Source organism: Monocercomonoides exilis, assembly GCF_001643675.1.
Source record: "Monocercomonoides exilis strain PA203 chromosome Unknown scaffold12-1864167, whole genome shotgun sequence".
NCBI classification, from domain to species: domain Eukaryota; phylum Preaxostyla; order Oxymonadida; family Polymastigidae; genus Monocercomonoides; species Monocercomonoides exilis.
This window is the reverse complement of record NW_027150557.1, coordinates 242392-270304: the sequence shown is the minus strand read 5'-3', so window position 1 is coordinate 270304 and position 27913 is coordinate 242392. Positions and strand designations below refer to the sequence as shown.

Sequence of the window (27913 nt, the reverse complement as noted above, 5' to 3'; positions counted from 1 at the left end):
AAAAATTAGCAAGAGAAAGTCCATAAACAATATTTATTATTATGTTCTTTTGTTCATAAATTAGTATTCGATTATAAGATTAAAATTTTATAATTTTTTCGATCCCATATGAAAAAATATCCGAATAAAAAAATAACCCTAGTACATAAATTTTTTTTTTTTGACTAATAAAAGTCCATTGCCAAGTTCTTAATATTTCTTCACATTTTTTTAATTGCAATGAACGTAGTTCATTTTTTTGTTTTGTTATCAATCTTGGTCATTCACATTTACATCCAATCATTCCAACCAAACACGAGTTGTAGAGAAACTGCTCAAAGTTGCGAGCCTATCCCAAATCATATTAACACGAATGAAATCAAACAAAAAACAGAAACTTCTTCATCCCAGCTTCATTTATTCTTTCATCACCATCATACATCAAATGACACAACAAATGAATCACCAAGTCCATTTCAAGCTTCCAGAAGTACCTGTTCACTTCCAGAAGAAGACATCGAAAAACACGCTTTTGATCGCAATTCTTATGAAAATGATTTCTCTTCCAAAGATAAACAATCTGCAAAACATTCACACATTCCAAACAATCAGCAATTCATGATGGCTGCTTCTTTCTTTTTGACGAACTCAACTTTCACAATCTGCAACTGCAAAAAACTGCAATCAAAAAACAATGCATCCTTGATCATCGCTGACAATTCAAGAGTCGAATTGGTTGCTTGCAGCATAAGTCTTCTGACTTTCAGCAAAGTTGCTCCTCTTCACATTCGTGGTGGGCTGATTGTTGCACGGAATATTTCATTCATCCACAAAATGGATGCCTCTTTGATTCCTTCTTTGACCACTTCACCAGATCATGCAAGACAATTAAAAGCAAGCTTATTGATGTTGGAGAGCTCATTCAACTCAATCTGTGTGTCTTCCCCTCCTTTCATTGGAAATGGGTGCTTTGAAGATGTTGACATTTCAATGTGCACATTTCTGAATATTTCCTCTCATTTTCTATGCTCTTCAAAACACACCAGCAATCACAATCAAATGAGTGGAATGGCTAATTGTTTTGTCAGTGATTGCACTTCACCACTTTATGAAACCATAATATGCGCCTCTTTTGGAAAAGGCTTCTTCTCATCCAATACAACCTTCATTCGCGCTGATAACACACTCTCAAACAGAAATTACACAAGTAACGCAGGATCATTTTCTGAAGGTGAAATCGAGTTCATCAATTGCAATTTCACTGGTTGTACTGCAGAAAATGGAGGAGCTATTACAGTTGGCGGAAACAGTTCACTCAAAATAAATCAATGCTTCTTTTTCGAATGTGTAAGTACATATCAGGAAGTCTTCAGTTATGGAGGAGCCATTTTCATTTATGGAGTTGACTGCAATGTGAATGACTCCTTGTTTTCAAACTGCCATGGTACTGGAAAAAGTCTTATTGGTGGTGGGATTGGCCATATTAATGATGGATTCACTAACATAAATGGATGCAAATTTCACAATTGTTCAGCTTCATATGGTGGAGCTTCTGCATGGTACAATGGAGGAAGTGGTTCAATTTACGATAGCGAAATGTTAAATTGTGTGTCAAATTACAACTTTGCAGGTACAGTGTTTTATCGACACAACAAGCAAGATATTGTAATATCGAATTGCTCAATATCTGGGGGTTCTGCTCCCTTAGGAGCAGGAGGCCTGGACATTTCTGACAATGATCATAATACATCTCTGCTCATTCAATTTTGTCTGTTTGAGAACAATACTGTGCAGAAGGATACACATGCAGCAGATATATATCTCGGAAAAGGATACGATGCTGATACTGCTGTGAACGAAATAAAACACTGCTTCACACTTTCCAATGCACCGAGGCACGTCGTAATCTGTGCCAGATTTGCAGAAGAATGCGGAGATCGTGGCGTAGCCCATGATGATTGGCTGCCATCTCCTCCCTCAGAAATTCGCATCAGCAAAGATGGAAGTGACATAAACACATGTGGGAATATTGGATCTGAATGCAAAACCGTGGAATATGGAGTGACAAGGTGGAGATCTCAGTTGAATCAAAGCATATTGCTATTCAGTGAAAACTACATTGAAAACTACATTGAGATCAACTCGAAACATATCGAAATCATTGGGGTTGCTGCAAACGAATCAAAAGTTATGTGTCTTGCCAACTCAACAACTGTGGATTTGTTTTATGTTGCAAACGGGTTTTTGAAAGTGGGCAACACTTCTTTTGTGTGTGTTTTCAACAGAACAGCAATACATGCTGTGTCTTCTGGAACATTGCAGCTGGAATTGTGTGCATTCACAAAAGATCTCTCTTCAAATCTTCCTTCAACACAATCGCTTCTCCAAGTCGATGAAGGAGAGCTGAATATGAGATCAGTGAAGATGTCTGGTTTTGCATTTGCTCAAGGTTGTGCTGTTGCAATTAACGACTGCAAGATGTCCACTCTTGTGAATGCATCATTCTCCAACATTGTGAGCAACCAGAACGGAGGATGCATGAGTGTTGTTTGCAGTGAAGCACTTGAGGAATCATGTAGTATTTCATTTGACACTTGTGAATTTGACACTTGTTGCACTCAAGGAGATGACACAGGAGGCGGAGGGCTGTTCATCTGTCTCAGCGCAGGATTCAGTTGCGCTGTGGCTGACACAAGATTCGATCATTGCACTGCAGCTTTTGAAGAAGGAAAGAACGGGAAAGGAGGGGGATTGATGATGGATCTAAGAGATGAAAACTCAATCTTCAATATCTCAGGCACACAATTCACTTCTTCGAACAATGCTGCCTTCGGCAAAAATGCCTTTGTCCATTCTCCTAACTTGAATGCAAGCATCCTTTTGCCTCGTTTTGGGTTTTGGCAGGAATCTGACTCTCCGCAGTTGCTGATGGGCTCAGACAAGAGGGTTCCAAATACAATTATCCCCTTGGAAATATTCCTCAAAGCTCGCGGAGATTTTGTTTTTGTATCTTCGACAGGAAGTGACAACGTTTGCTGCGGACATCCATTGTACCCATGCGAAACACTTTCATATTCGTTTGATGTTCAGGCTTCAGTGAAGAAGAAGATCAAAATCTCACAAAAAATAGAATTGAAAGAGAAGCTTGCGCTCAATGAAGTTGGATATGATGTTGGTGAACGTAATCTTCCGTCAACAATAACAGTGATAGGAACTGGGCCGATAGAAGGAACGGGAGGACTCATAACCACAAGTGTGGATTGTTCATTCGCAGCAATAACCTTCACCCTCTCTTCAACCTCATTGGCACCTTTTTCATCGCTTTTCGATGTGAGAGACGAAGAGCTCTTTATGACTGACTGCGCACTGACAATATCCGAAGACCTCGAATCATCAGAGATTATCGAATACTCCTTTGCATTGGTTTCAGAAGGTTCAATCAACTTTGCACACTTTTTGATTCCCGGAATGCTTTGCGTCTCTCAGCCAATCATATCAATCACTGGCTCGCACTCAAGCTGCGAAATTGATTTCTTAAGTGTGAACAAAGTCACCGTCAAAGGAAATAAAGGGTTAATTTATGCAGCAGACAGCAGACTTCTCACAATTCACAATTCTTCGATTGAAAGCTGCAGCATGGATGAATCTAGTCTGATTGAGATATCTTCAATTCAAACACTGGAAGCAAAAAACACTTCCTTTCTCACAATTACGTGCTCAAAAGGAAACGGATCGTGCTTTGACATCACAACTGGAAATGCAAATGAACGCCAACTTTCAATCGAGAACTGTTCATTTGATGGCTGTGCTGTTGCTGAAAATGGGAGCGGGGGTGGTGGATTGTTTTGTTCTCTGTCGAGTCCACGTTCATTGTCAATCACTCTGTGCACCTTCAATGGCTGCGAAGCACCTTCAGACATGCTTGAAGGGTTTGGTGGAGGGATATTTTTCGATCTTGTTGACTCAGATGCTGGATTTGTTGTTTCAGATCCATCCTTTGCAACAGAAAGCCCAAACAAAGCAAAACATGGAAGCGATCTGTTTGTTTGCTCGCCAGATCTGAAAGCAAGCATCACAATGGAATCTCTTCCTTTTGCAGCTCAGTGTGACCATGGTTCATTCAATAACTTGCAAGGATATTACGGTGAGGACCATGAAAATGCAGTTCCTCTGGTTCTGCTTCTGGAGGATGTCGGACAAACCCTCTATGCAAGCCTCAGCAATGGAGCCAATACATTTGTTTGCGGGTTTTCAGATTACCCATGTGCATCGCTGGATTATGGGATGCAGAGATTAGCTCAGATCAATGGGAAGGCAATAACCATCAGCACTTCAACAGAAATCAGAAACGAAATGTGCTTGCAAAATGCTGAGGTGAAGTCGGCAAGCAACTCGAAAATGAAAATATCTTTTCTGAAAGCTGTGAGCACTCTATCAGGAAAAGTGTTGACTGTTTCAGGAAATTCTTCGATCGAACAGGCAATGCTTGCAATCCCATCATCATTCAACAACGATGTCCTGTCGCTGATTTTCTTGTCTTCTGAAAGCAACTTTTCAATGGTTGAATGTCTGCTCAGCATGCAGGAGGGCGAAGTGGATCAGGTGAGCTTTCAGCTGTTTGAGTTGTGCGGAGGAATCCTCAAAATGGATCATTGCTCACTGCAATCTGATTGCATCTCTCATGCACCAATTGGAGCGAGAGCAAATGAAGATACACCTTCGGATGCTATCACTTTGAAGATCATGAACTCTGTAATTGGCAGTTACCCCCTTATTTGTGTCATTCCTTCCACAAACAAACACCAAAAAAATGACAATGCAAACAACAACGTTTTGACTCTTTTTGGATGTTCATTTGAAAAGATAACTCGCGAAGATAATGATGCTAATTGTGCAATATTGTTCTCATCGCTTGTATCAATGGATATAGAGTGCGACCAATGGAATGCAACAGATATTAGAGGAACACAAAGCGATGAAGGAGGGGCATTGAAGGCAGTGATTGGCTCAACTGGCTCATTCAAGATCAAAAACAGCACATTCACAAAATGTTGCGCAGAAAGCGAAACAAAAGGCAAAGGAGGAGCGCTGTTTGTTGACTGCTCAGCATCAGATGCCTTTTTGTTTGCGGATATAACTTTCGAAATGTGCAACGCACATGCGGGAAAGAATTTGTTTGTTATTTCGTCTGATCTCAATTTATCAATAACTGCAGAAAGACTTGCATTTGCCATTTCTGATGCAGAAGCCAGCAATAATCTGTTCATTGGAAGCGACTCAACAAAAACAGATTTTGATCTCCTCCGTTTCTTGATCCCATTCATTTCTTCTGAGATATGTCTGAGCAAAAACAACGGTTGGGACGTTTCAAGGTGCGGAAGTGAGGGAGAGCCTTGCATGACGATGCAATATGGACAAATGCACTTTCCTTCTTCAAGCGATGAATCCGATTCAGCATTGAATAAATTGGTTGCAATGGATGAGGTGCTTGTTGACTGCGAGGTTGATGTGACAAATATGGTTGTCACATCAAAAAATGTGGAGAATCATTCATTGCTGAAATTCAATCCAGCCATTAACCCCAAGCCAGGAATTGAGGATGTGTGTAGCTCGACACTTGCAAGCACAGGTGAATGCAGCTTCTTGAATCTTGGCATCTGCTGTAGCTGCAGCGCAGAATGGCACCACTCCAATTTGATTTGCTCATCAGGCAGAAACCTCGCTTTCGACAGCTGCAAGTTTTCTGGAGTCATTGGAGAGACAATCACATATTGCGTGGTTGTTTGCTTGTCAGGAACATGCGAGCTGAGTTTTTGTTCGTTTGAATCAATGAAGTGTGCACATCACATTGCAATGACATCTTCTCTTGGCAGTCTTTCCTTGACAAACACAACAACAAACAACATCGAGCTCACTGGAAAAAGTGTTATTGCTGCTCAACAACAGCAAGAAGCATGCAGAGCAAACGATGGAGAAGGTTACACAATTCAACTGAAGTGCTGCACTCTTCACTCGCTGCAACAGAGCACTCCTTCAGATCCATCCATTGTTCAATGTCTCACAAGCAAAACAATTACCGTTTCCATCCTGAACACATCGATAAAGAGCTGTGGAAGCAGCGCAAGCGAGAAAGGAGGAGGCGTGATAATGAAGTTGAACGAAGGAGGATTGCTCGAGTGCTGCTATTCGAACTTAACTGGTTGTTTCTGTTCCACAACTGGAAGAGGAGGTGCAATGTATCTGGACTGCTCAGCAGCAGAGACAGAAGAGCTGGCTCCATTCAAGTTTGTGAACTCCACATTTTTGGAGAACAGAGCATTCAGGGGAAGAGACTTGTTTGTGAAGTGCAGCAAGATCGATTCACAAATCGGACTAGCCCAATTCCAGCTCGATTTTCGTCCTCCGTTTGTCAAGGAGCTCGCAATTTGGGGCTGCACAGACGAGCACTTCGAGAACGAGGAGGATCTGCTGCTAATTGTGATTGTGTATCAGAACGAGATTGTATTTGTCTCGTCCACAGCTGAAAACAATACAGACTCACGCCAGTGCGGAGCAGCCAGCGGACCATGCACTTCGTTGAATACTGGTCTGAACCATGTTATTCCTTCAGTCTTCAGCAATTTGCTGATAGACAAAGAGTGCGCTGTATCTGGAGAGGCAAGTTTGAGAGATGTGACCATGAAATCAATGCAGCAAGAAAATGAAAAGGGTGTGATAGCGATGAATGCAGCAATCGAGAAGAAGTCAAATCATCTTCTCGCTTGCTCTTCCAGAGTGGCAATTGAGCATTTGACGTTCTTGTTTGGGAATGCCTTTTCTTCAGAACATTTGTGCCTTCTCTGCGTTATTGACGGGAACTTGTCTGTCACAAACGCATTGTTCACTCAAGAAGCATCTTCGCAGAATTCCGACTCTCTCCTGAACTGCTCGATTATCCAGTTAGAAAGTGGGAGATTGACAATAAATGAATGCTGCTTTGCATCTCTCCACATCTGCTCATCGTGTTTAACTGCAATCGGTGGAGAGTATTGTTCTTTCTCAAACACAAATATTACTCATGTGGATGCCAAAAGAGCAATGAACTTGCACAATCTCACCAAGCTGCTCATCCATCAAATGCATGTTGCTTTCTGCCTCTTCGAGGATTCATCCATGATTCTTCATGACTGCAGAGATTGCCAAATCGAAAAATTGCAAATGAACAAAGTGCAATCAAAAGCCAATATGATTGCATTCTCGTCAGACAGAACTGATGTTAAAACAAGCATTCGGTGCTATCTCTTGGAATTCGTTAATATATCTGTTTCTGCAGAATCGTTGCTTTTCATTGCATGCGAAGACTCTTCCACAGAAATGAGCAACTTAACTTTTGATGGAATAACCCTTTCCAATGGATGTGTGGTGAATGCCGAATTCAGTTCATCAAAACTGATACTGAAACAATCATTATTTTCCAACATCACCAGAAATTCTGTTGGGCCATGCTGTTTATCAGCAGAGTCACCATCATCTCAAGTTGCAATGGAGGACTGTTCATTCGAGAAATGCAAATCAGCATCAGCAAAAGGGAGTATCATCAGTATCGCAGGATTAAAGCAGGTTGAGATCGCTTCATGCACTTTTGATGGGGCGAATGCTGCGCGGAACACAAACGAGAATGAGGAACATTTAGGAGATATCTGCCAGTGGAATGGGTCTGTTGTCGACATGGACAAGAGCTCAGCGATGATCAAAGACACAACAATTGCCAATGCATCAAACGGAGGATTGACAGCGAACGAATGCAATGTCACAATGTTGAAAGGCGAGATGCTCAACAACAACCCGAAGATAGAAAAATACCCTTCAGTCAGGAGAAACATCATTTGCTTTGGCTCTGCTGCATTGAATATTGGAAGCTTGAAAGGAGGAGATGGCGCAAGAGACAATTCATCTCTGTGGATTCTGAATAACGGATGCAAGCTGGAAGGGTTGGCTGCAGGAAGGCAATCGTCCTTCTTCATTCCAACACTTGAGTCTGTAGAAGCAAATGACTTGGGAAGCTGGACAGAGCTTCGATTTCATGGATCTCTTCTCCTTCCTTGCAACTTGTCATATCGTCTTTCCATCACTCAAGGAGATGCCAGCCTCCTCAATGTGTACCCTCTTGAAACAGATCAAAGCATATCTGAAAATGAAGCCCATTCATCCATTCTTTCATCAATTGTCTCAGATCTCCCTGATAGTGCAGAAGTTTCTGTATCAATTCTGTTTGGTGACTTGAATTCTCCGTCTTCAACAGCTTCTTTCATTCTGAAGAACAGAAGCGTGCCCAAGGCAAATGGAGGCGAAAGGGTTGTTGAGGGAGGAAAAGAAGAGAAATTCTCATGGATATTGATTGTGTGCATTGTAATTGTAGTCGTACTTTTAATTGCATTGGTAATATTTGTTGTTCGATGGAGAAAACAGAAGAGAAGAACAGAAGAATTGGAAGTGATTGTGGAAGACACAGTGAGGAAGGATCCGAAGGCGTTTGAGATGGTGACGATGGAGATGTCTCCTGAAGCGCAATGGAGAAGAGCAGAGAAAGAGGCAGAAAAGAGTAATGAAGAGAGGATAAAGAAGAGGGTGTATGAGAAAAGCTTGGGACATTCAGAGTCATCGGAGCATCTTCTATCTGAGAGTGGATCGACTGAATATATCTTGGGAAGAGATTCAGACAAGATTCCAGAATGGGCATTGGAGAAGGTTGATGAGAAAGAAGAAGAGATAAGAAAGAGAACTCCGTCGCCATCCATTTCATCCACTTCAACCACAGACACTTCAGACACAGAATCCACTTTTGTTCGATCAGAGAGTCTGTGTCCAACCACCTCATCAATGTCGAATCTGGTAGATGCGATGGCCTGTTCATCTCCTCATGAGAAGCTGATTGTGGACTTGAGGGATTCGCTTTTCATGCTGTTGCATGGAAGGAATGAGAAGAAAGAGATGGCGATTGGGAGTCTTCAACAAAGGGAGCAAACAGCTGCTCAAATCCTGTTCTGGGTGGCTAATCTTGCTCTCCACTCGTTTGATGAAATGGATAATCCAGTTCAATCGCTTGCAAATCTGAGTCCTCACGTTGTATTATTCTCTGAACACATGGTCATTTGCATCGTGATGCACTCAGAGTGTTCTTCTGATGACAGTTCAGATTCATCATCCATTTCATCAACATCAACCATTATCACATCAACCTCTGATTGCTCGACAGCAAACAGAAATGGCAGGGACTCACCTCCTCCTTCATCTGCCTTCGAGGATGATGACGATTACAGAAAGGAGTGCCTGAGGTGGAAGGCACCAGAGCTGATGGCAAACAGAAATGCAGTTGCAACAAAAAAGACAGTGTCGTTTTCGATTGGGATGATGCTGTGGGAATGCTTAACACTTCAGATCCCATTTGGCGAGTATGAAGCAGAGATAGCGGCACGGAAGATTGTCAACGGAGAAAGGCCAAACATGGGGAATGCAGACGACTCCAGATTGGGTCAAGTTATGAGATCTTGCTGGAGCGAGAACTATTCAGAAAGGCTGTCGCTAAATGAGCTGAAAAGAGAGTTCATCAAGCTGTTTCCCGCTGGAAGCGTAATGTTAACAGTAACAGATGCCATTACGTTTGAATCGTCAAGCAAAGGCAACGAAACAACAACTTTATCGACAACATTCAATTGAAATTCTGTGTTGCATTCATTACAAAAAGGAAATGCCTCATGCTTGTTGAAGCATCTGAGCTGCAAAATCAAAAATGAATCTTCGACTGTGAAATATGAAAAAAAAGAAAGAAAAACAAAAGTCATATGAACGGCAATTGAATCGAAATAATATTTTCAAATCATCACCATTATACTGATCAATCATAGACTTAAAGTTTTAAGTTTCAATGTCCACGTTTTGCTTTCCACCTTTTCAACGCTTTTGCTCTTTTTTTCATTTTGAAAATTTCATTTAATTTTCGATTTATCACCATTTCGTTTTCCAATATCTCAATATTTCCTTCCGAATTCACAAACATTTATTCAAAAACATAAGACTCAACAATTCCATACCACTTTTGTAATTTGTTCATAATAGTTATCCTTTCACAGATATGATTTTTTCTTTGGTTGTGCTCCAATTGCAGAATAGAACTTTTCCTTTTGTAGCCTCAAGTCTGAAAAAACTTGTAATTGATTACTCATTGCATCCAATTTCTTGCATTCGTGCAATGTTTTCATTCTTTCCTCTTCCACTTTCATTCTTCACGTTAAAATTCTAAATTCATCATCTCTTTCTTTTCCGTTCCATCGTTTCTGTATCTGCTTTCACTTTCTATTTTCAAAATTTCTGCTGTCCATCCTTTTCAGTTTACTAAAGTTCTTTATTATTATTATTTGCCTGTAGCGTTTCCTCGTTGAATGCAATTCCTGTCTTTTTCATTTGCCTTCCTTATTCTCTTTCTCTTGCTAAATCCTAAGAGCTCAGCTCTTTTCCCATTTGTGTTAACATTTCATTGGATTTATTTTTTCGCTTCTCCAATGCGTCTGCAGATCTTTTCTTCTTTCTTTCCAAAAGTGTGAAAAACAAAAAATGATGAGGGAAAAAAAATAAGGAGACATACTAGAAAATCAAAGGATGCTGAAGTGCACTTTCTCTTTCCTTGTTCTCTTCAAATTTTCTCAATCCATTCAGATGTGCTCGCTTATCAATCAAACACCTTTTCATATCCACGAAAAATCGTTTTTGAACGCTTTTTGTAATTAACTGAAATAAAACATCCAAAATGTCCCATTCAAGTTGCTCTTTGGCTTCTGTCTTCTCTTTTTCCTTTGCAAGCCAAGCTGTTGATGTAGTATTCATCTGAACGAGGATGAGCAATTCAACTTCGTAAATAAATAAAATCAAAAATACAAGTGTTTTGGTGAAGCATTGAATCAGATGAAAATGAAAAACCTTGCTTGCTCTGTGAAGCTCCAGACATATTCTTGAAATATCATTGGAGATGCCATTTCTTGCTGTGATAGCAAATGGATGCTTCTTTCATTCCTTCCTTCATTCTTTCCTTTCTTGCTTTTGTGTCTTTCGCTGATCTAATCAATCAAAACCCCTCTTTTAAACTTGCGTGAAAGAAATTTTGAATAATTGCTGACCATTGAAACGGCATTCCGGAGATACAAACAGAAAAAGCCAAAAAAAGTTATCTCAGAGTCATGTATCACCTTCTCTTCAGTAAAAATGTTGTTGATATCAAATTTGATTGCATTAGATCTCCAAAGAAGCAGCTTTGCAGATTGACAATTGAGCAAAATGAATTTTTTTCAATCAATTCTGCTCCTTAAATAGTATGACAAAAAATGTTTCAATTAACTTTTTCTAACGTATGTCCATGCATGCATCCAAAAGCAAATCGTGCTCTAACTTTTTCGCGAACTTCTCACTTCAAACGTTCCAAAAGTTGAGAATTACCTTCTTTGTTGATGCTTTTTCAAAAATTTTATTCATGCTTTTCTGTCGCAACTTTCTTTTGTCCTGAATAGCTTCAATGATATTTCTGTCGTAGAGTCGTGATTTTGTGTAGATTTCCTTCAGAGGTCTGTGTAAGTCTATGTCTCATTGGATTTTCTCAAATTTTTGTTGGCAAATTTTGTGTAAAATAAGATAACATAGTGTGAAGCACTTCCTTTTGTGTATGTCTGGTTTTTTTAAATTGATGCTTAGATTTCATGTTTTGGATTTAAATCAAGAACATTTGATCGCGATGAATAAACTTTCTGAAGGCTATTCAGTTTCGTTTTGCCTGGTTTTTCGTATTAATTGCATGTATTTCTCCACAAACAGCAGCTTAATTAAAAAATTACCTGTTGATTCTGGCTTAAGTCATCGAAGAAAATTACATCAGATGATATTCTCAAAATTTGATTGTCATCTCGTTTTTTTCATCTTTCAAAACAAATACAATTGCAATTGCGGAAATATACTTGCACAGTTGCACACTCAAGTAAGTGGATATATTTTCATACTATAAAAATTCTTCAATATGAAAAACTTGGGAATCTAATTTATTAACCATACTTTTTTAATTTAACATTTTGATTGTATTTTGTCCAAATATTAAATGATTATGAACGGACAAAATTTAAATTTGTATTCAAACATTCCACAAATAATGTTTGAATCAAAAGTTATTCTGTGGAAATATGATAATTATAGACAAAGGAGGATTTTGATGCAATCAGCGAATGGACCATGCCCGTTGCTTGCTTTGGTAAATTGCTTATCTTTACGTGGAGGAATAATTCTTTCGCATCCTGGTAGTTATTCGTCAGAAGAATTACTTTCCATTTTAAAAGAATATTTGATCCGCTTTAATCCATTGGTTTGTTTCAATTATTATTTTGATTTGAATTACTTTGTGATTTTTGATGAAAACCTTATTAGAAACATGAGAGTCCTGATTTCGCAGATCGTTCAAAAAATTTATCCGATGCAATTGGACTTCTTCCTTCAGCATTTCATGGATTAGACATAAATATTCGATTTAAAAGTATTGATGATTTTGAGTATTCGAATCAGATGGTATTGTTTGATATGTGCAATGTAAGTCTGTTTCATGGATGGGTTATCTCAAAAGATGATCCATTGTTTTTTTATTTGAAAGATCAATCGTATAACTCTTTATTGGAGAAAATTGCAATTTCTCAGTCAGAAAATGATAAACAATATGCAAACCCAATGCAGTCATTACAGAATACTTCTTCATTAATTTGCACAAATCCAGCCATTGCTCAGCCTGAGGGAAAAAATCCTGTTTCATTTATTTTTGGACCGCCACCGAAAGTTAGTCAGCTTCAAAATGACACTTCATTTCACATAATGCAAACAACTCTTCCTCCTCCTGTCATCATTCCATCTGTTTCAACTCCGTCTTTTTCCTCTGAATCATCAACAAAAACACTCCAATCAAATGTAGAAGATTTCCACCAATCCGCTTCACTTTCACTTCAACCACAATCACCTCCAATTGTGCCCTTGCCTTTCAGCTCAACAACCTCGTTTAGCTCTCCAACATTTTCAGGAGTCAGTGGCGACAAACAAATTCAAAGTTCTCCAATTGCATCTTCGTCTATTTCACAGCAAAGTGGCATTAGCGAATCTAACCAAGCGTCAAATACTTTCGCAGTAAACTATCAATCGCATCTTCAACAGCAGCTTTTACCACAACTTCCCCAACCGCTTTCTGTTTCTGGACATTTCTCTTCTTCTTCAGCCTTGCAAAGTCCACCTTCGGCAGAACTTTCTCCCAATACCATTTCTTCAGGGGATGTTACACAGTCATCAAAGGGCTCTTCTTCAGTCACGCCATCTGAGAAGGAGGTGGAGGTGTACAAGCAATTCATCTCGTCTGCTTCCTCAGAAATGCAGCTGACATATGAAGGTTTATTTGAGCTGAACGCAAAAATGAGGGAAGGCTCGCTTGCCATCCTGTTCAAAGCCAACCACTTCTCAGTCATTACAAAATCTTTCAATCAAATACACGAGCTGGTTTGTGAAAAAAGTTAATTTTTTGAATAAATTTTGAAGTTTTATCTTTTTGATTGTGTTTTTCGATTGTTACTGAAACCATTAAGGTAACTACACAAGGAATTGCATCATGCCCAAATGTTGTATGGATGAGAATTGACGGCATTAATAATGAAACGACAATTTGCAATGCTGACTTTTGGCCACTTGAACGTTTGCTGTTAATCTTATATCAGTTATTCATTCACATATTTTGTTGAATTTTTATAAATGACTTTTTTTCTTCAAATTTCAATGAAAATCCTTAATTTTAACTAAATTTCAACAAAAAACTTGTTATTTCATGTAAATCACAAACACACTCTATTGTGATGATGATGATGATGATGATGATGATGATTTGCAATATTCCTTTGAACAGCTGGCTCTACCCCACCAGATGGGTATAGCAGCAAACTTTCTGAAATTCCCCAGTCAAAAATACCAATCATCACCAATCATTTGTCTCAGTACGGAAGCCCGTGGTACAGCGGAAGGACGAAGCCAACAGCGAAGGAGAAGCAAATTCTAAGTGAGAAAGACAAAGAGGACTGTGCAATTTTGTGAAAGAAAGAAGAAAGAAGAAAAAGAAAGAAAGAAAATTCTCTATCAGATGTTGGATGTTGTAAATTTATTTAAGCTTGAGGAAGATTTCTGTTTCATTTTGTTGATTGTTTCATTGGCGGTTATGTTTAATTAGTTTCATTGAATTTATTTCGAATTTCGTTGAATTTTTATATTCCAATTTTTTAAGTGAAAAGTTTTCTGTTTGTGTTGATATCTGTCATTTGAGAATGGTTTGCTAAGCCAAAAAGTCTTTGTTGTTATTCCTATGAATATTTTGTGCATACAAACGGTGTTGTTGCATGGGATGTGCTATGCTTGTGAATACTGCAAAAGAAATAAAAGAACATTACTGACATTCACATCACATAAAAAAATAGATTTGAACAAACAGAAGAAATTCATTGTTTGTGAATAAGAAAGAAGTGGGGGGTTTATTCATTCAAATAGATAAACATCAAACTGGGCTGCGTATAAAAAAAAGATTAAGATTGTGTTTGTTGACTCGAGAGAAAGAAAGATCGGCAAGGAACAGATAATAATTGAATTGAATGCAAGAAATCAATCTTTCGTGAATAAAGGAAAGCTAAAAAGAGCGTCAATGAGACGGAAATATTCAAAGAAATGAACGACAATCCATTCATCAAACATAAAAACAGTGTAGAATGATAAAAAAGTTATTGATAATTCAGGAAAAAAAAGTGTTAGCATGAAAATTATAAAAATAAAAATAAAATCCCCCATTTTTATTATGATGGTTTTGTCTAAAATTCATTTTGTACAACTACAACTAAAATAAAAAAGCTTATTTCATATTCCCTTGCTACTCTCTCTTTCTCTCTGCGGTGTGTTTGTAATGATGATTGATGAGTTACTCTGCATAGATATACAAATTTGAGCAGGCAGCAAGTGCCAGGATGTTCTGCTGCGGGTGCCACGCAACCTTCACAAGCTTCCTCGAGAAATCGACAGTGTCTGCCGTCAGAGGCTCTGCGATGTTTGACGCATACAGCGACGAGTCGCCTTTCGCTGCTGCTTTGGTCTTCTTCTTTGCAGGGAGGATTCGAGACGCCTCGATCGCTGCATCCTGCTTGCCTGTCGTGGTGTCATACACCAAAAAGCGGTTGTTGTACGAGCCAGTCAGCATGAACCTCGAGTCAGACGAGAAGTCAACGGAGAATTTGTCGAGCGCTGAGCCGTCCTGCATCAGAGACAGCTGCTCCAGATGACTCAGCAGACTGCTCTTGATCGCATCGTGCAGAGGTATTGCCAAGAGCGGGCGACGTGCCATCTTCAAATCCCAAAGGCGAAGATGATAGAAGTCTCTGAATATTTATTTCGCATTGCAACGAAAGAAAACAGCGAAGCAAAATAAAAAATCAGCACAAATCAAGAAAATACATGCGAAAAGACGCAAAAAAAACAAGTGCAAAATAATATCGATGAATTATTATATATCAAATGAATGCATAGATATGCTCACCTTGTTAACACAAAACGACCATCAGGAGAGAATTTTGCATCGCAAATGAAATAAGGCATGTCAGAAGGAGCGCCCATCATCGGTATAGAATCTGAGCTTGAAGCTGCAGTGGCTGCTGCGACGGTTGGATCAATAAGTTCTTCAAGAATAAGCATACAATAAAATAATATAGCATAGATGAGTATCAATAAATATTTTTAATAAAAATATTATGAATCATGTAAATGTATTAAATAGAAATTTTGTTTCCGTTTTTTCGTTTTTCATATTCTTCACTTAAGTCATTTTCTTCTCTAAGTTTTTGTTGAATCGAATGTTTCATACCAATTGCAGGTTGATCAGAAAGTGCTTTTCTTCTCATATCGCAAATACGTGTAATGCCTTTTGACGTGGAATATTGGAATAAAGAAGATACTCCTGATGTTGCCGCTATGGGCATTGATGAACATGTTATGAGTTGAGTAATATCGTCAATGTTATCTGGTTTTATATCAACAACGTCTAACAAATGAATTTGCAAATAATTAATAATATTTTCTTAATATTGTTAACTCAATAAAAGTCATACTGTAGCAGACATCTGAATACTCCAAATTCCATAAATTCACTCGCAGATCGTCAGAGGATAAGAAAAGTTCATGATCAGAACAGAGAGAAAGAGAATTGATGTGGTAGGTATGTGCATTTCCGAAGATTTTTCGAGTTGTAGACAGTAATGTAGTTTCACCGCGAGAGAGTGACGGAAGGCGAAGTGAAGCGGGTGTTGTACCCGGTAGAATTCTGCCCATAGAATCAGTGATTGTGTTAGTCTTTACAACTGTTAATGGTGTTGTTGGTGTAACTTTCCACAACTGTTTTAATAATTATTCACAAGATTTATCTCGTTTTCAAAAAGCAAGCATTAAACAAACTTTGATGGTTTTATCATTTGTTGTTAATAGAAGATGTGAGCTTGTTGTTTGTGGAAGGAATTTTATTGCATTAATTCGTTCTTCAATTTCTAAGCTTCTAAGGTGGTCTAAAAAATATTAGTACAAAAAAATAAATGCTATGCATAAGCGCAAGAACAATACCGAAGTCTGGTTCATGTGATTGAAACTCTGTTATAAAGTTATACTCAACCTTTGTTTTTGAAGAAGACGACTTACTTTGCTTTGCAATATTAAACAAAACAAGTCTTCCTCCCTATAGCAAAGCGGTAATATATTTCAAATGCAAAATGATCGAATATAGAATGATTGCAGGAAAAGAAACATACGTTGTCACCAGCTGCCATATAGTCTCCAGTCTGATCGAACTCTATTGCTGATATAATATCAGCCTTTTGCACATTTTCAAGATTTCGGTCCCCAAATACTTGGCAAAATTTCCAGGCGTGGCGTTTTGTTTCCATCCTTGAGGTCTGGCCTGAGAACACAATCAATGGTCGCACCCACCATTTATATTTTGCATAAAGAATTCATCTGAAACTCAAGATACATTTTAAATGCATTAAAATATAAAGTTTAGTGTATTTATTTAAAAATTGCACTTCTCATAATGGATAAACCATAAATAATTTCATTGAGAATCGAAAATTCTTGCGCTTCAAAATTTCTTAAAATTCGGTGAATTCACTTCTAACCATAAAGTGGAGTTGATTAAATAATTTTGTTCCAAAAAAACGTATTTTAATTATGTAAGATCGCCTTTTACAGAGGATTTTCGATAATTCTCAATTTTTCTTAAAATATAAAAAATAGCTTCTTTATGAAATTGAAAATTATTTTTTTCTTACATATTTTCAAATATTATGCCTTGAAGCAAACGCACACTTCATTCTACCACCGCAAAGGCAGAGTAAATTTTTTGTTTGCAAATATTTATATGATATCTTCAAACCCTGTAATGCGTGCTAAACAGGAATTTATTAGATTTTTAACTTGAATTTGCATGAATGCTTGAATATTCTTATGTTTCATGATCGTGGCCATTTAAATAATTTTTGTTACCATAATGAATTGTTTATTTCTTATTTAAAAGTGAAATTAATTAATAAAAATCCTATTTCAAAGAAATTCAAAAGAAAATTCACACATTTGATTTTTATTATTGAGTTACAAAATTTTGATGGAATTTCCTTTGGAATCTTTCGAGAAAGTCAATGATACAAATGAAATGCAGCTAACTAATTCATATGCTTCTCTTCCAAATTATCATGCTTCATTAGATTCACTCAATGAAACTGGAAAACAATTATCTTGTTTGCCAAGTTTGAAATTTTTTTATAATAATTTTATTAATTTTCAAACAAATTGTTTCAGGAACACTTCAAGAATTTTATCACACACGTGTATCTTCGAATCAACTTTCAGAAGCAAGTGAAGTCGTACAGCAAATAGATAGTACTTCTGGTTTTAATATTATGTTTGTAAAATTTTTTCCCCCTGTTTTGTGAAAAATTCGTAAATGATTCATCATTAGAGAGAGAACAATAACTCAAGATCAGTTTAAAAATGCTACAAAAGGAATGCAAACATTAAAGTTTTCTGAGATTGCAAAAGACATATTGGCAAGTCAATCACTGCAATTTATGACAGTGTGAAAGTTTTTCTTGCTTGATTATTGTGAAATTTAACTTTAATAGTGGGGAGTATTTATTGAATCAAGAACTTCTCAAGCAAAGAATGGACAATTTTATACTGTTTGGTCTCTTCATGATCTCAGTTCAACATGGTCAAGGTTTGAAAGAATTTTTATTTCTGTCTTGGGTAGCATAACGAATATGTTTGTAGTTTACTTTTGTTTGGCGAAGCGCATTCGTGTGCGCAGCAAAAACTGAGTGAAATTCATCGTTCTGGAATTGCCAGAACATTTTTATCTCATCCTGTGGTGTGATTTTTTGGAAGACAAAGAATGTTTTTAATGCTTCAAATTATTTCATCAAAGGAAGGAGATCTCATTTATGTTGCAAATCCAAAAGTGTTGACTTCACAAAAGCCTGGTTCGATATCGCTGTCAGTTGATGATGCAAGTCAAATAGTTGGCACAATATTTCTATTGTGAATGAAATTTATTGGAAGCACGAATTATTATTAAATGTGTTTATATTTTTTAAGATGTTAATAGGGAGTGTTAAAGATTATGGCCGTTGCAAAATACTAAGAAAAGCTGATGGACGAGTGTGCAACACACCAATTGATAAAAGAGATGGAATGTGTTGCGTTTTTCATGCAAGAGTGAGTCAAGAAATGTTTGTACACAATTTTTTTGTTTGTTTAAAAGAATATTTTTTCCATTAAACTTTGTTTGTGGTGACACAAAAACGCAATATTCTTCAGGCTGAAAAGAGAGAAAGAAGAAGCAAGCCACAGAGAGACACTGGAACAGAAGAAACTGGCAGCAGTCAAAGGAGCATTCATCAGAGCCACATTGCGCGAGCCAACATTAGCCTCAAAGAACACAACCAGGCCATTGCCAACAAAGTGTGCTATTATTTTTTCCTTCAAAAAAACTAATATTTTGACTGATATTTTTCTTGTTGCTAAATTTTCCTATTGATTATGTGTTCCATAGAACATCTCTTGTGCTGTCAAAACATGCACAGCTGATGGAAAAGTATAAAGAAGCAGCAGAAAGAAAAGCCAAAAAGTTGAAAAGCGACGAATCTTTAGCAGTTCCAGAAATGGGGATCAAAAAAGTTGCATCGACAATAACACAAGAATTAAAGTCTTCAGTCAAAAAAGCACAAGAAGAGACTAAGTCAAACAATGATCAGCAACACAAAATAGCGAAGTCTGTTGATTCAGCTCAAAAACTGAAAAAAGATGAAGATGAAATTATGTCGCAGCCGGCAAAGAAAAGAATCCGGCCAGACAGATCCCACTTAACGTCGCCACCAAGAGACAAGGTTATTAATCTTTCAGACGATGCATTAAAAATAGATGACGATGACAAAAATGAACAATCCAATGATCAAAAAGCATTTGGGAGTGCAAAAAGAATGAAAATTGAACAAAGTTCAGATTCACTTCGTTCGCCTCCTTTAAAACGCTCAAAGTTGACGAATGATTCTTTGTCATCTTCCAACAAAAGTGCAATTTCTATCAAAAAACCTGAAGTTGATCCAGCATTATCATCTCTTGCAGTTGATGAACCAGACAATTCTGCCATTTCTGATCCTTTTATTTCGTCTCTGTTCTCATCGTCATCGAGTGTATTTCCTTCATCTTCATCTCATTTCGAATCAAAGCAGGAGGAGAACAAAAGAAAGCTTCAGAAGGCTTCTGAGACGTTGAAGTCATTAAAGAAGCAGCAGACAGCAAATTCCGCTTTGCCAGTTAAAACTCCGCAGAAATCTTCTCTTTCGTTTGAGGAAATGTTTTCTGGGCTGCTTTCCAGTGATGAAAAAGATGATATGACAGAATCGCAAAAGAGCTCAATAACTTCACCAAAATCTCCTGTGACTTTGTCTGCTTCTGCTTCAAATTCTTCTCTTTTAAAGTCTCCTTCACGTTCAGATGCTGTTTCACGCTCTAAAGCATCATCTTCACTTCATTCTGCAATGGCTCCTCTTTCTCCGCACAAAAAGCGCAGTTTGTCGAATTCTGCAGATGCACTTCAGATTGACTCGATAGTCTCGCCTTCAAAACAGGAAAGAGAAAAAGCACTGAAGCAAATATCTGCAGCTGACAGGCTGTTCAGCAGATTGGACAATATCAAAGGAGATGAAAAGAAAGAAGAAGCAAAAGAAAAGGAGAAAATTGAAAAGAGTCATTTCAACTTGCCAATCGTGTCGGAAAGTGAACGAATGAGCGAGGAAACAAAAGCGATCATCCAAAGACTTGTTGAAGAAGCAGAAAAGGAAGAAGAGGAATTCAAAGAGTTTGAAGAGAAAATGAGTACTGGAAGTGACAATTCAGATGGGGGAATTGGTATGCTTGCTGGAAATGCAGCCTTTTTGTCTGATCCGACACTTCTTAAAGACCCCTATTTGCAGAAGATGTTTGAAGCGATAGAGATTGAAGAAGAGCGAAGAGAGAATGCGAAGTGGGACGAGATGGAAAAGGAGGAGCGGATGCTGCTGAAGAAAGCAGAAGTGACAGAGATGAAGGTGATGGTGTGGTGGTGCAGTGTGTGTGGCCTTGTCTCCCGAGAGAAGAAAACGGGGTATTGCGAAAAGAAGAATGAAGAGGAGATCACAAGGTTGAGGGAGCAGGGCATTTTCATCAACAAAAAGGATCTGTATACATACCCAAAACGGGAATATAACAATAAAAATGCACAGTCTGATTCAAAATCTGCTTCAAATGTGTCTGAGAATGAGACAACTAGTTCGAGATTTTCATCCAAATTTGGCACTCTCATTAAAGAAATCAAAGAGGACAAGTCTTCACTTGCGTCACAGACAGACGATGATGTGTATGTCACTTCAGTACCAACACTGGAAACGAAGCAGAAAGTCAAAACTTCTTCGTGTGCAGCGAAACCTCTGTGCTCAAAGGGGAAGCACGATTCGCTTCATCATCTTTCGCTCATTTCAACAAAGCGCCGCTTCTTCACATGCACCGGCTGCCAGAAGACAGTGGCAGTGGTGTTGTTTCCCATTCCGCCATTTCCTTGTTCGAAATGCGGCGATAAAGGGAAGTGGAAGCGGAGCAGCCTGATGGAGATGGAGACTGGGCGAAGAAGACTAACTTTGGCTTCGGGGAATGGAAGTGAAGATACGCTGAAGGTTTTCTCAGATTCGGAGGAGAGAAGCAGGTTTATTGAAAGTTTCTATTCAAAAGATGTAGAAACATGAAGAGTTTGATGGAATATGGTGGTCTTTGTTCATCATTGAAGTATTTATATTTTTGATATTCTTTTTCTTTTAATTTAAAAAAAGAAAGAAAATGTCGAATAACATAACTTTTTCTTTGTTTGTTGGAAATGAAAAGAAAATTTCAACTTCAGCTTAAACATAACGATATCCAAAAAAAGAAATACAATTGATTCAAACAAATGAACCATCAATAAAATTACATGAAAATGAAAAAGGAAACGGATTTATTCTAATCCAAAATTGGTGAAAGTGAGAAATGTTGATATTGACAATAATACAAGGAATAACATAAAAATGTGAACAGAACAAAAAAATCTACATAAAGATAGCTGGAAATGCATTTATGCACCAGTCAGTTAGGTACAAATAAATAGCTATTCCAAAACATAATAACAAACAAAAAAAAAAAACAGTTTTTAAGCAAATAAATGAAAATAAAATGTTTTTTTAGAGGTAAAAATGTATCCATGAAACGAAAAAAAACTCATTTATGAGTTATTTCCTGTGCTCTTCTGATGATGTTTGTGTTGTAGTATCGTGCCACATTCATTCTTTGTGGCTTTGTTCCCCCTTCTCTCGCAGCATGTGATGCAGAAGATGGCTTGCTTGGTGTGTTTGAGTGGGTGTCTGCATTTGTCTGAAGGCGCTGCTGTTCAGAAGACACAGCTCGTGTCTGTGGTGATGATGAAGGTGAAATGGACGTTTTCTTTGAAATGGGTGTGGATGTGAGTGAAGGAATGCTCTCTTCTTTGTCTTTCTTCCGCATTTTCTCTCTGTCTGTTGCTGCTGAACCTGTTGTGGCTGACAGTCCCCTTCTCGTCTGAGTCAATTTTCGTGAAGGGAAGAAGTACTGTGTGATGGCTGCAGGGTCTTGTGAAGGCGAGGGTGATTGGTAGGGGTCTGAAAAGGCTGAATGAAAAACGAATAAAAAAATATAAAATGTTATTTTTTAAAAATGTGGTTTGGTAATGAAAGCATTTCAAATAAGATGAAATTAATTCCACAAAAAACAAAACATTAAATGTTGCAATTAAAAGAAAATAAAATAAATGATTACAAATTTTTGATTAAATGCGAAAACATCTCAAAATCATCTTCAAATGTATCATCAATCAATTTAGCATACTGTTTGTTCCTCTCTTTGTGGTTGTGGGTGTTCTGAGCAGAGAAGCAGAAGACGGGTGAAATGGCGATGAAGTGACAGCAGCAGACGAAAGAGGAGATGAGCTTGGGGAAGAAGGGTTGTATCCTCCTCTCTCGCGCGGGGTGAGAAGCGATGTGTGGTCGCCAGCTTTGCCTTGCTCTCCGTCTCTTTCTCTTTCTCTTTCTCTTTCTCTTTCTCTTTCTCTTTCCTTCCCTTTCTGTTCTCTCCCACTCCTGTCTCCTTCCCCTCTCTCTCCTCTCTCTCCCAACTCTCTCACTCTTTCTCTCTCTCTGTCTGTGTCTGTCGTCAGCTCCAGCCCAAATGCCCCTGAGCGGACTGTCACAATTGTGCCATGCCCACCGGGCACTCCTCCAGTCAGCGTGGCAAAACGAGGCGAAAGCGAAGGGACAGCCGACGAGGCAGTGTATTTCGGCCCATCTAAGATATAATCGGATGGATAGCCATTGCTGCCATCAGAGAAAGGATAGTCCAGTGCTCCTGCTGAGGATGATGATGATGAGCTGGTTCCTCCAGAGATATTGGAATGTCTTCGAGGGAGTGGAGAGTGTTTGTGCATCTGAGTCAGTCCCGTTCCGTGTGCAGAAGCAGGTGAAGGAGAAGGTGAGGCACCAGAAGTGTTGTGATAGCGATAAGGCGAGCCAGCTGCTTGGGCAGAAGAAGAAGAAGAAGAAGAAGCTGAAGTGGAAATAGTGTATGTTTGTGGAGTGGCTGATGGATGCGACAAAAGAGTCGATCTGTTTGTTGTTGCTGTCTGCTGTGCCGACTGCGCTGTGGATGGGACAGCTGTGACAATTGCCGTCGACATCAGCGGAGCAGCCGGAGAGACCGACGGGATGTACGACGAAGCAGGCGATGTGAAGTATTTCTGTGCTGAGTCGTCTGGCAAAACCAGAAGAGACACCGCATTCAGCACTCTTTCGAGGTTCTTCCGCCGCTCTGCCTCAATCAGCTCCCTCAGCTTCTGCAGCTGCGCCTCGGCTGCGCGCTGGCGAGCAGACATCGCATCCAGAAAGCGCTTCACTCTGCTCTTCCGCCTCCTCTTCTTCAGTCGGAATTCGCCTCCGGTGTTGTTCTTCCTCCCTTCTCGTTTGTCCCAGTTATCCTGCTTCTCCCGCAGCGACCTCAAATATTCAGAGTCTTCCCCACTGGCTGGTCTGCTTCCTCTGCTTCCGCTTTGTGCTCGACTGTCTCTTCCTTCTCTTCCTTCTCTCTCAAACCCTCTTGTTCTATCCATATAGTCATCTGCTTCTTCTCCATCTGCTCCACGGCCAAATCCTCTCCTTTTCATTTCTCCGTCATCACTAATTTCTCCGTGTGTGTATTCTCCGTCGTTGCTCTCATCATCTTCCTCTGCCTGCGCCTTCCACTCTGGCAGCCTCTCCATCATCTGCTTGTGCCTCAGTTTCATCAGAAGTATCTGCCAGTTACTGACAGCTCGCTGCTTCTTCAGAATCTTTTCCTTTTCTGCCCCTTTAGCCAGCTCTTCCAAGCCTTGCAGCATCTGCTCTCCTCTCCTCTTTGAGTCTTCATTCCCATCTCCTTCATCTCCTTCTCCTTCTCTTCCTCCTCTTCCTCTTCCTCCAAATCCATTGTTCTCATTCTCGCTGTCATATTCATTCTCCTTTCCTTCTCCTTCTCCTCCTCCTTCTCCTTCTCCATCACCTCCATTTCGCAGTCCAGAAAATCCCCTTGTTTTAATGCGTCCGTCTCTGTCTTCGTCAAACGAGTCGTCCACATCCATCAGATGCCCCCCGTCGCTTCCATCGCCCGAACGCATGCTGAATCCGCCTCTGACTCTAATTTGGCTGCCATCTGGTGAGTTCAGTCCTCCATCTTCTCCTTCTCCTTCTCCTTCCCTCTCACTCCCATTGTATCCCCCACTGCCGCTTCTCCTGTCTCCCTTTCCATAATTCCCTCTTCCACTTCCACTTCCAACTCCACCCACAGCCTGGCTCAAGTTGCTGGCCATGTCTTTTGCTCTGAGCCTGTTCAGCTCCTTCGCCATGTTGTCATACTCGCTCTCCTTCGCCTCCAGTTCGCGCACTCTTCGCATCAGCTCCACCTCCTTCGCCTCAAACTCCCGCTGCTGCCTGGCAAACTCCTTCTTCTGCTCTTCTGCTGCCTGCACCGCCGACTTCGACGACGCAGACGCAGCTGACGACGATGCCTCCAGCTGCCTTCGGAGGTCTTCCACAACTTGCTTCGTCTCCTCCAGCTCTTTGTCCAGTGCTTCTTCTCTCTCTTTCACCTTCTGCAGCTCCTCCTCGTTCTTCCTCAGCCTCCGCTCCGTCGCTTTGAGCTCGCTTTCTGTCCTTTCCGCTGCTGATTGCGTGTCCTTCAGCTGCTGCTGTGTCTGCTCCAGCGCCTCTTCGCTCTTCTGCTTCGCTTCCTCTGCTTCCTTCAGCCGCTTCTCCAGCGACTCCAGCTCTGCCCCTTTTAGCGACTGGCTTGTGCGCAGCTGGTTCAGCTCGTTCTGCAGCTGGTCTCGGTCGATGATCGCCCTCTTCAGATCCTCCTTTCTGATAGCCTCGTCTGCCTCCAGCTGCGCGAGGTTGCCTTGTGTCTGGCTGAGCAGCCGGCGCAGCTCTTCGCACTCAGCCTGCATCTGACTCACTTTGTCCTGCAGCTGGCGGGAGCGCGCCTGCAATTCTGCGCCTTCTCTCTTCAGTCTCTCTGTGAACTCCTCAGTCAGCTTCGCAGCGAGCTCGTCTTTCTCCTTTTTGAGCAGCGTCGTCTGCTCCTCCAGCTGCCTGCGCAGCACTTCTACTTCGTGTTGGTGCAGCTGAGTGAGCTGGTCGAGCTCAGCGCTTTGGTCAGCGTTCAGCTTGTCGATCTTGTTCTGCAGCTCTTCTTCTCGTGACGACGCCAGCTTCTCGAACTCAGACATCTTCGAGGCATATTCTCGCTGCATAATCTGAAATGAAGGAATATATTTATATAAGTGTGTGCATGTGTGAATGAGAGTGTTGTTGATGAGGATGGTGAAATGGTGATAAATGTTTGAATGTGAAAAAAATGTATTTGAGGTGCACGTGTTGTTCAAAGTTTATGATGAATAATGTAGCAAAGTTTTAAAGTTTATTAAAATCATGTTATTGTTTTGAAGATGCAGTTTAAAGAGAATGTTAAATTCAAAAAAAGTATAATGTCAAAATTTTTAAAAAGGAAAAAAAAAAAAGAAAGAAAGAAAGAAAACAATTATTATCAAATGCATATGCAATGTTTTTGAAAGAAAAGTAGCAAACTTTTATTTGACTTTCGAGCTTTTTCCTTTCATCTGAAAATTTCGCATTCATCTGATCAACCAAAGCTTGTGTTCGTTTCTTTCTCTGTTCATCGTCTTCTTCTGAATTTCCTGAAGATTTTAATAAATTGTCCAACCATGCTTCTGGATTAAATAAATCCATTTGCTCAGGCTTATATGCCTCTCCAATTCTTGTTTTTTGAAATAACTACAATAAATTGACGTTGCTTGAAAGAAAGGAGAAAAAAGAAAATAGGGGGAAAAACTTGTTCTCTAAGTGCAAGTAACTCTTTATAAAAAAGTGCTCTTTGTTCGGCTAGCATTTTGTCCCTTCGCTCCAACTGCCCCTTCAAAATATCCATTTGAGTATTTGCTCTTCTGTTTCTTTCATTTGAATTCTAAACAATAAATCAAAAGGAAAAATGTTTCTTGATAAGTCAAACCTCCAATTGTAATTTCATATCCATTATTTGTTCAGCAACATCTTCTTCTTTGCTCTGAATTTTAATTTATTTAACAAATTTCGATTCAAATGTCCAAACGTAGAAAAAATAAAAAGCATACAGTTAATCCTCCTTTCCCTTCGATTCCGTATTTTGTTACGATATATCCAAGGATGTAATCTGCATAACGAATGAGAGTTCCTTCAGATTCGGCTTGAGCTTCATCAAGCTTTGAACATGAAAAATAAATTTTTTCAAATTTCATAATTAAGCAAAGAAAATATTATTGTAAGTAGAAAAAGTAAATTTTTTAATTTGCAAACTGCGTCATGAGTAGCAGAAGATGGATCAAATGAAGTATTTAATTGTTTGTAAAATTCTGCCAACTGATTTTTAAATTCGCACAACCCTGAATTTATAATTTGAGTGAGAGGCTCGCTCACTTCTGCACGGGAAATATACTCCGTTTCTTCAAACATAAATTAAAAAACTTTAAAATAACTGTAGATCTTAATATAATAAGAATTTTTCTCATCTCACTTTTTTCACTTTGATAATTTTGGTTAAATCATTCTCATTTATTGATATTCCGCTTCAACACAGAATATTTTGTTCTTTTAGAAAATATTCGCTCATGATCTGTTTATTATTTTTTTTTTCATTCAATTTGATTTTGATGTTTTGTTAACTTCTAAAAAATTGTTTAAATTTATATGTTATTTCATAAAAAGAAAATACAGCCAAATAACAATACAAAATTGAAGAAAAATAACTACAATAATTTATAATAGGCAAGCTATTGCAGCTAAAGGAATTAAAATATAAAAATAGTGCTTTGCTTTTTCAAGAAAAAATTTCAGTTTCAATGACAAAAAATTATCAAAAATGCAAATGCATAAATAGAAAAATAAACACATATCATTTCACAGCAAAAAAAGCAACAATAATGGACAATATGAAACATGCAAGAAAATACATATAAATTCACATGCATATTTCTTTTTTTAAATAAAATAGATAAACAAAAGTCTGTTGGAAAATTAGAAGAAAGAAAAGAAAAGAAAAAGTAAAAGAAATTGCACTCAACAGGAAAAAAAGCATAATTTTTTTAATGAACAATAAAGCCAAACGAATCTTCCAGAAAAAATCAATTTTAAAAAAATCAAAAGGCATTTATATTCATGAAAAGAAGGAAAGGATCCTATCAGTTTGAAAAAGAAAGATCAATTAGAAATATTCGAAATTAAATTTAAAAAAATAAAAATCATTTATTAAAAAGATATAAAAGGCAGAGAACAACATGACAATGAACATTTCTTGAATAAATGTCGATGAGAATTTGAATATTCAAACATTAAAATCAACTTCAATTAAAAAAAAAAAATAAAATAAATAAAAAAAAAAAAAAAAAAAAAAAAAAACTTTATGAGGAAATTTATGAATGAAGGAAATGAAAACAAAATATTTATTTTATCAAAAAGGTTGAACCATACAGGCTTTTCAATGCCATCTTTAAGCATTTAATTACAGTAAATTGTAAAAACATCAGTTTCTGAATATAACGAAAAGCTTTGACTTACCATAAGAATAGTTATGCTTTATCATTTTTCTCATTTGCTTTTTCTTGACTTTCATTTTTTTATAACATTTCAATTTATTATTTGTCTGCGAA

General features: G+C 38.5%; 5 protein-coding genes across 5 annotated transcripts; 3 read left to right on the top strand and 2 right to left on the bottom strand.

Moving 5' to 3' along the window:
* Window positions 1–1486: 1486 nt before the first annotated feature.
* MONOS_13237 (uncharacterized protein) lies at window positions 1487–9675 on the top strand (the record flags this gene model as incomplete). The annotated part of the gene is made up of 2 exons (XM_067865923.1): window positions 1487–1538; window positions 1610–9675. The coding sequence occupies 2 exons, from the start codon at window positions 1487–1489 to the stop codon at window positions 9673–9675; spliced, it is 8118 nt and encodes a 2705-aa protein (XP_067731073.1).
* Window positions 9676–12094: 2419 nt separating this feature from the next.
* MONOS_13236 (putative Protein FAM63A) lies at window positions 12095–14802 on the top strand (the record flags this gene model as incomplete). Its single annotated transcript, XM_067865922.1, has 4 exons — window positions 12095–12355; window positions 12418–13521; window positions 13608–13713; window positions 13922–14802. 4 exons carry the CDS (start codon window positions 12095–12097, stop codon window positions 14104–14106), a joined length of 1656 nt encoding a protein of 551 aa, XP_067731072.1. The 3' UTR covers window positions 14107–14802.
* Window positions 14357–16990, bottom strand: MONOS_13235 (putative protein phosphatase 2A regulatory B subunit). Its single transcript, XM_067865921.1, has 7 exons — window positions 16845–16990; window positions 16660–16771; window positions 16498–16604; window positions 16155–16437; window positions 15911–16087; window positions 15587–15725; window positions 14357–15428 (listed from the first exon to the last, which is right to left on the bottom strand). Exons 1-7 carry the CDS (start codon window positions 16977–16979, stop codon window positions 14975–14977), a joined length of 1407 nt encoding a protein of 468 aa, XP_067731071.1. The 5' UTR covers window positions 16980–16990; the 3' UTR covers window positions 14357–14974.
* Window positions 16991–18158: 1168 nt separating this feature from the next.
* Window positions 18159–21472, top strand: MONOS_17287 (uncharacterized protein; the record flags this gene model as incomplete). The annotated part of the gene is made up of 7 exons (XM_067870192.1): window positions 18159–18164; window positions 18213–18307; window positions 18361–18457; window positions 18515–18607; window positions 18685–18818; window positions 18907–19050; window positions 19142–21472. The coding sequence occupies 7 exons, from the start codon at window positions 18159–18161 to the stop codon at window positions 21366–21368; spliced, it is 2796 nt and encodes a 931-aa protein (XP_067731070.1). The 3' UTR covers window positions 21369–21472.
* Window positions 21463–26720, bottom strand: MONOS_13234 (uncharacterized protein; the record flags this gene model as incomplete). The annotated part of the gene is made up of 7 exons (XM_067865920.1): window positions 21463–22298; window positions 22516–25468; window positions 25800–26006; window positions 26065–26196; window positions 26242–26295; window positions 26363–26470; window positions 26565–26720. The coding sequence occupies 7 exons, from the start codon at window positions 26718–26720 to the stop codon at window positions 21874–21876; spliced, it is 4035 nt and encodes a 1344-aa protein (XP_067731069.1). The 3' UTR covers window positions 21463–21873.
* Window positions 26721–27913: the final 1193 nt, after the last annotated feature.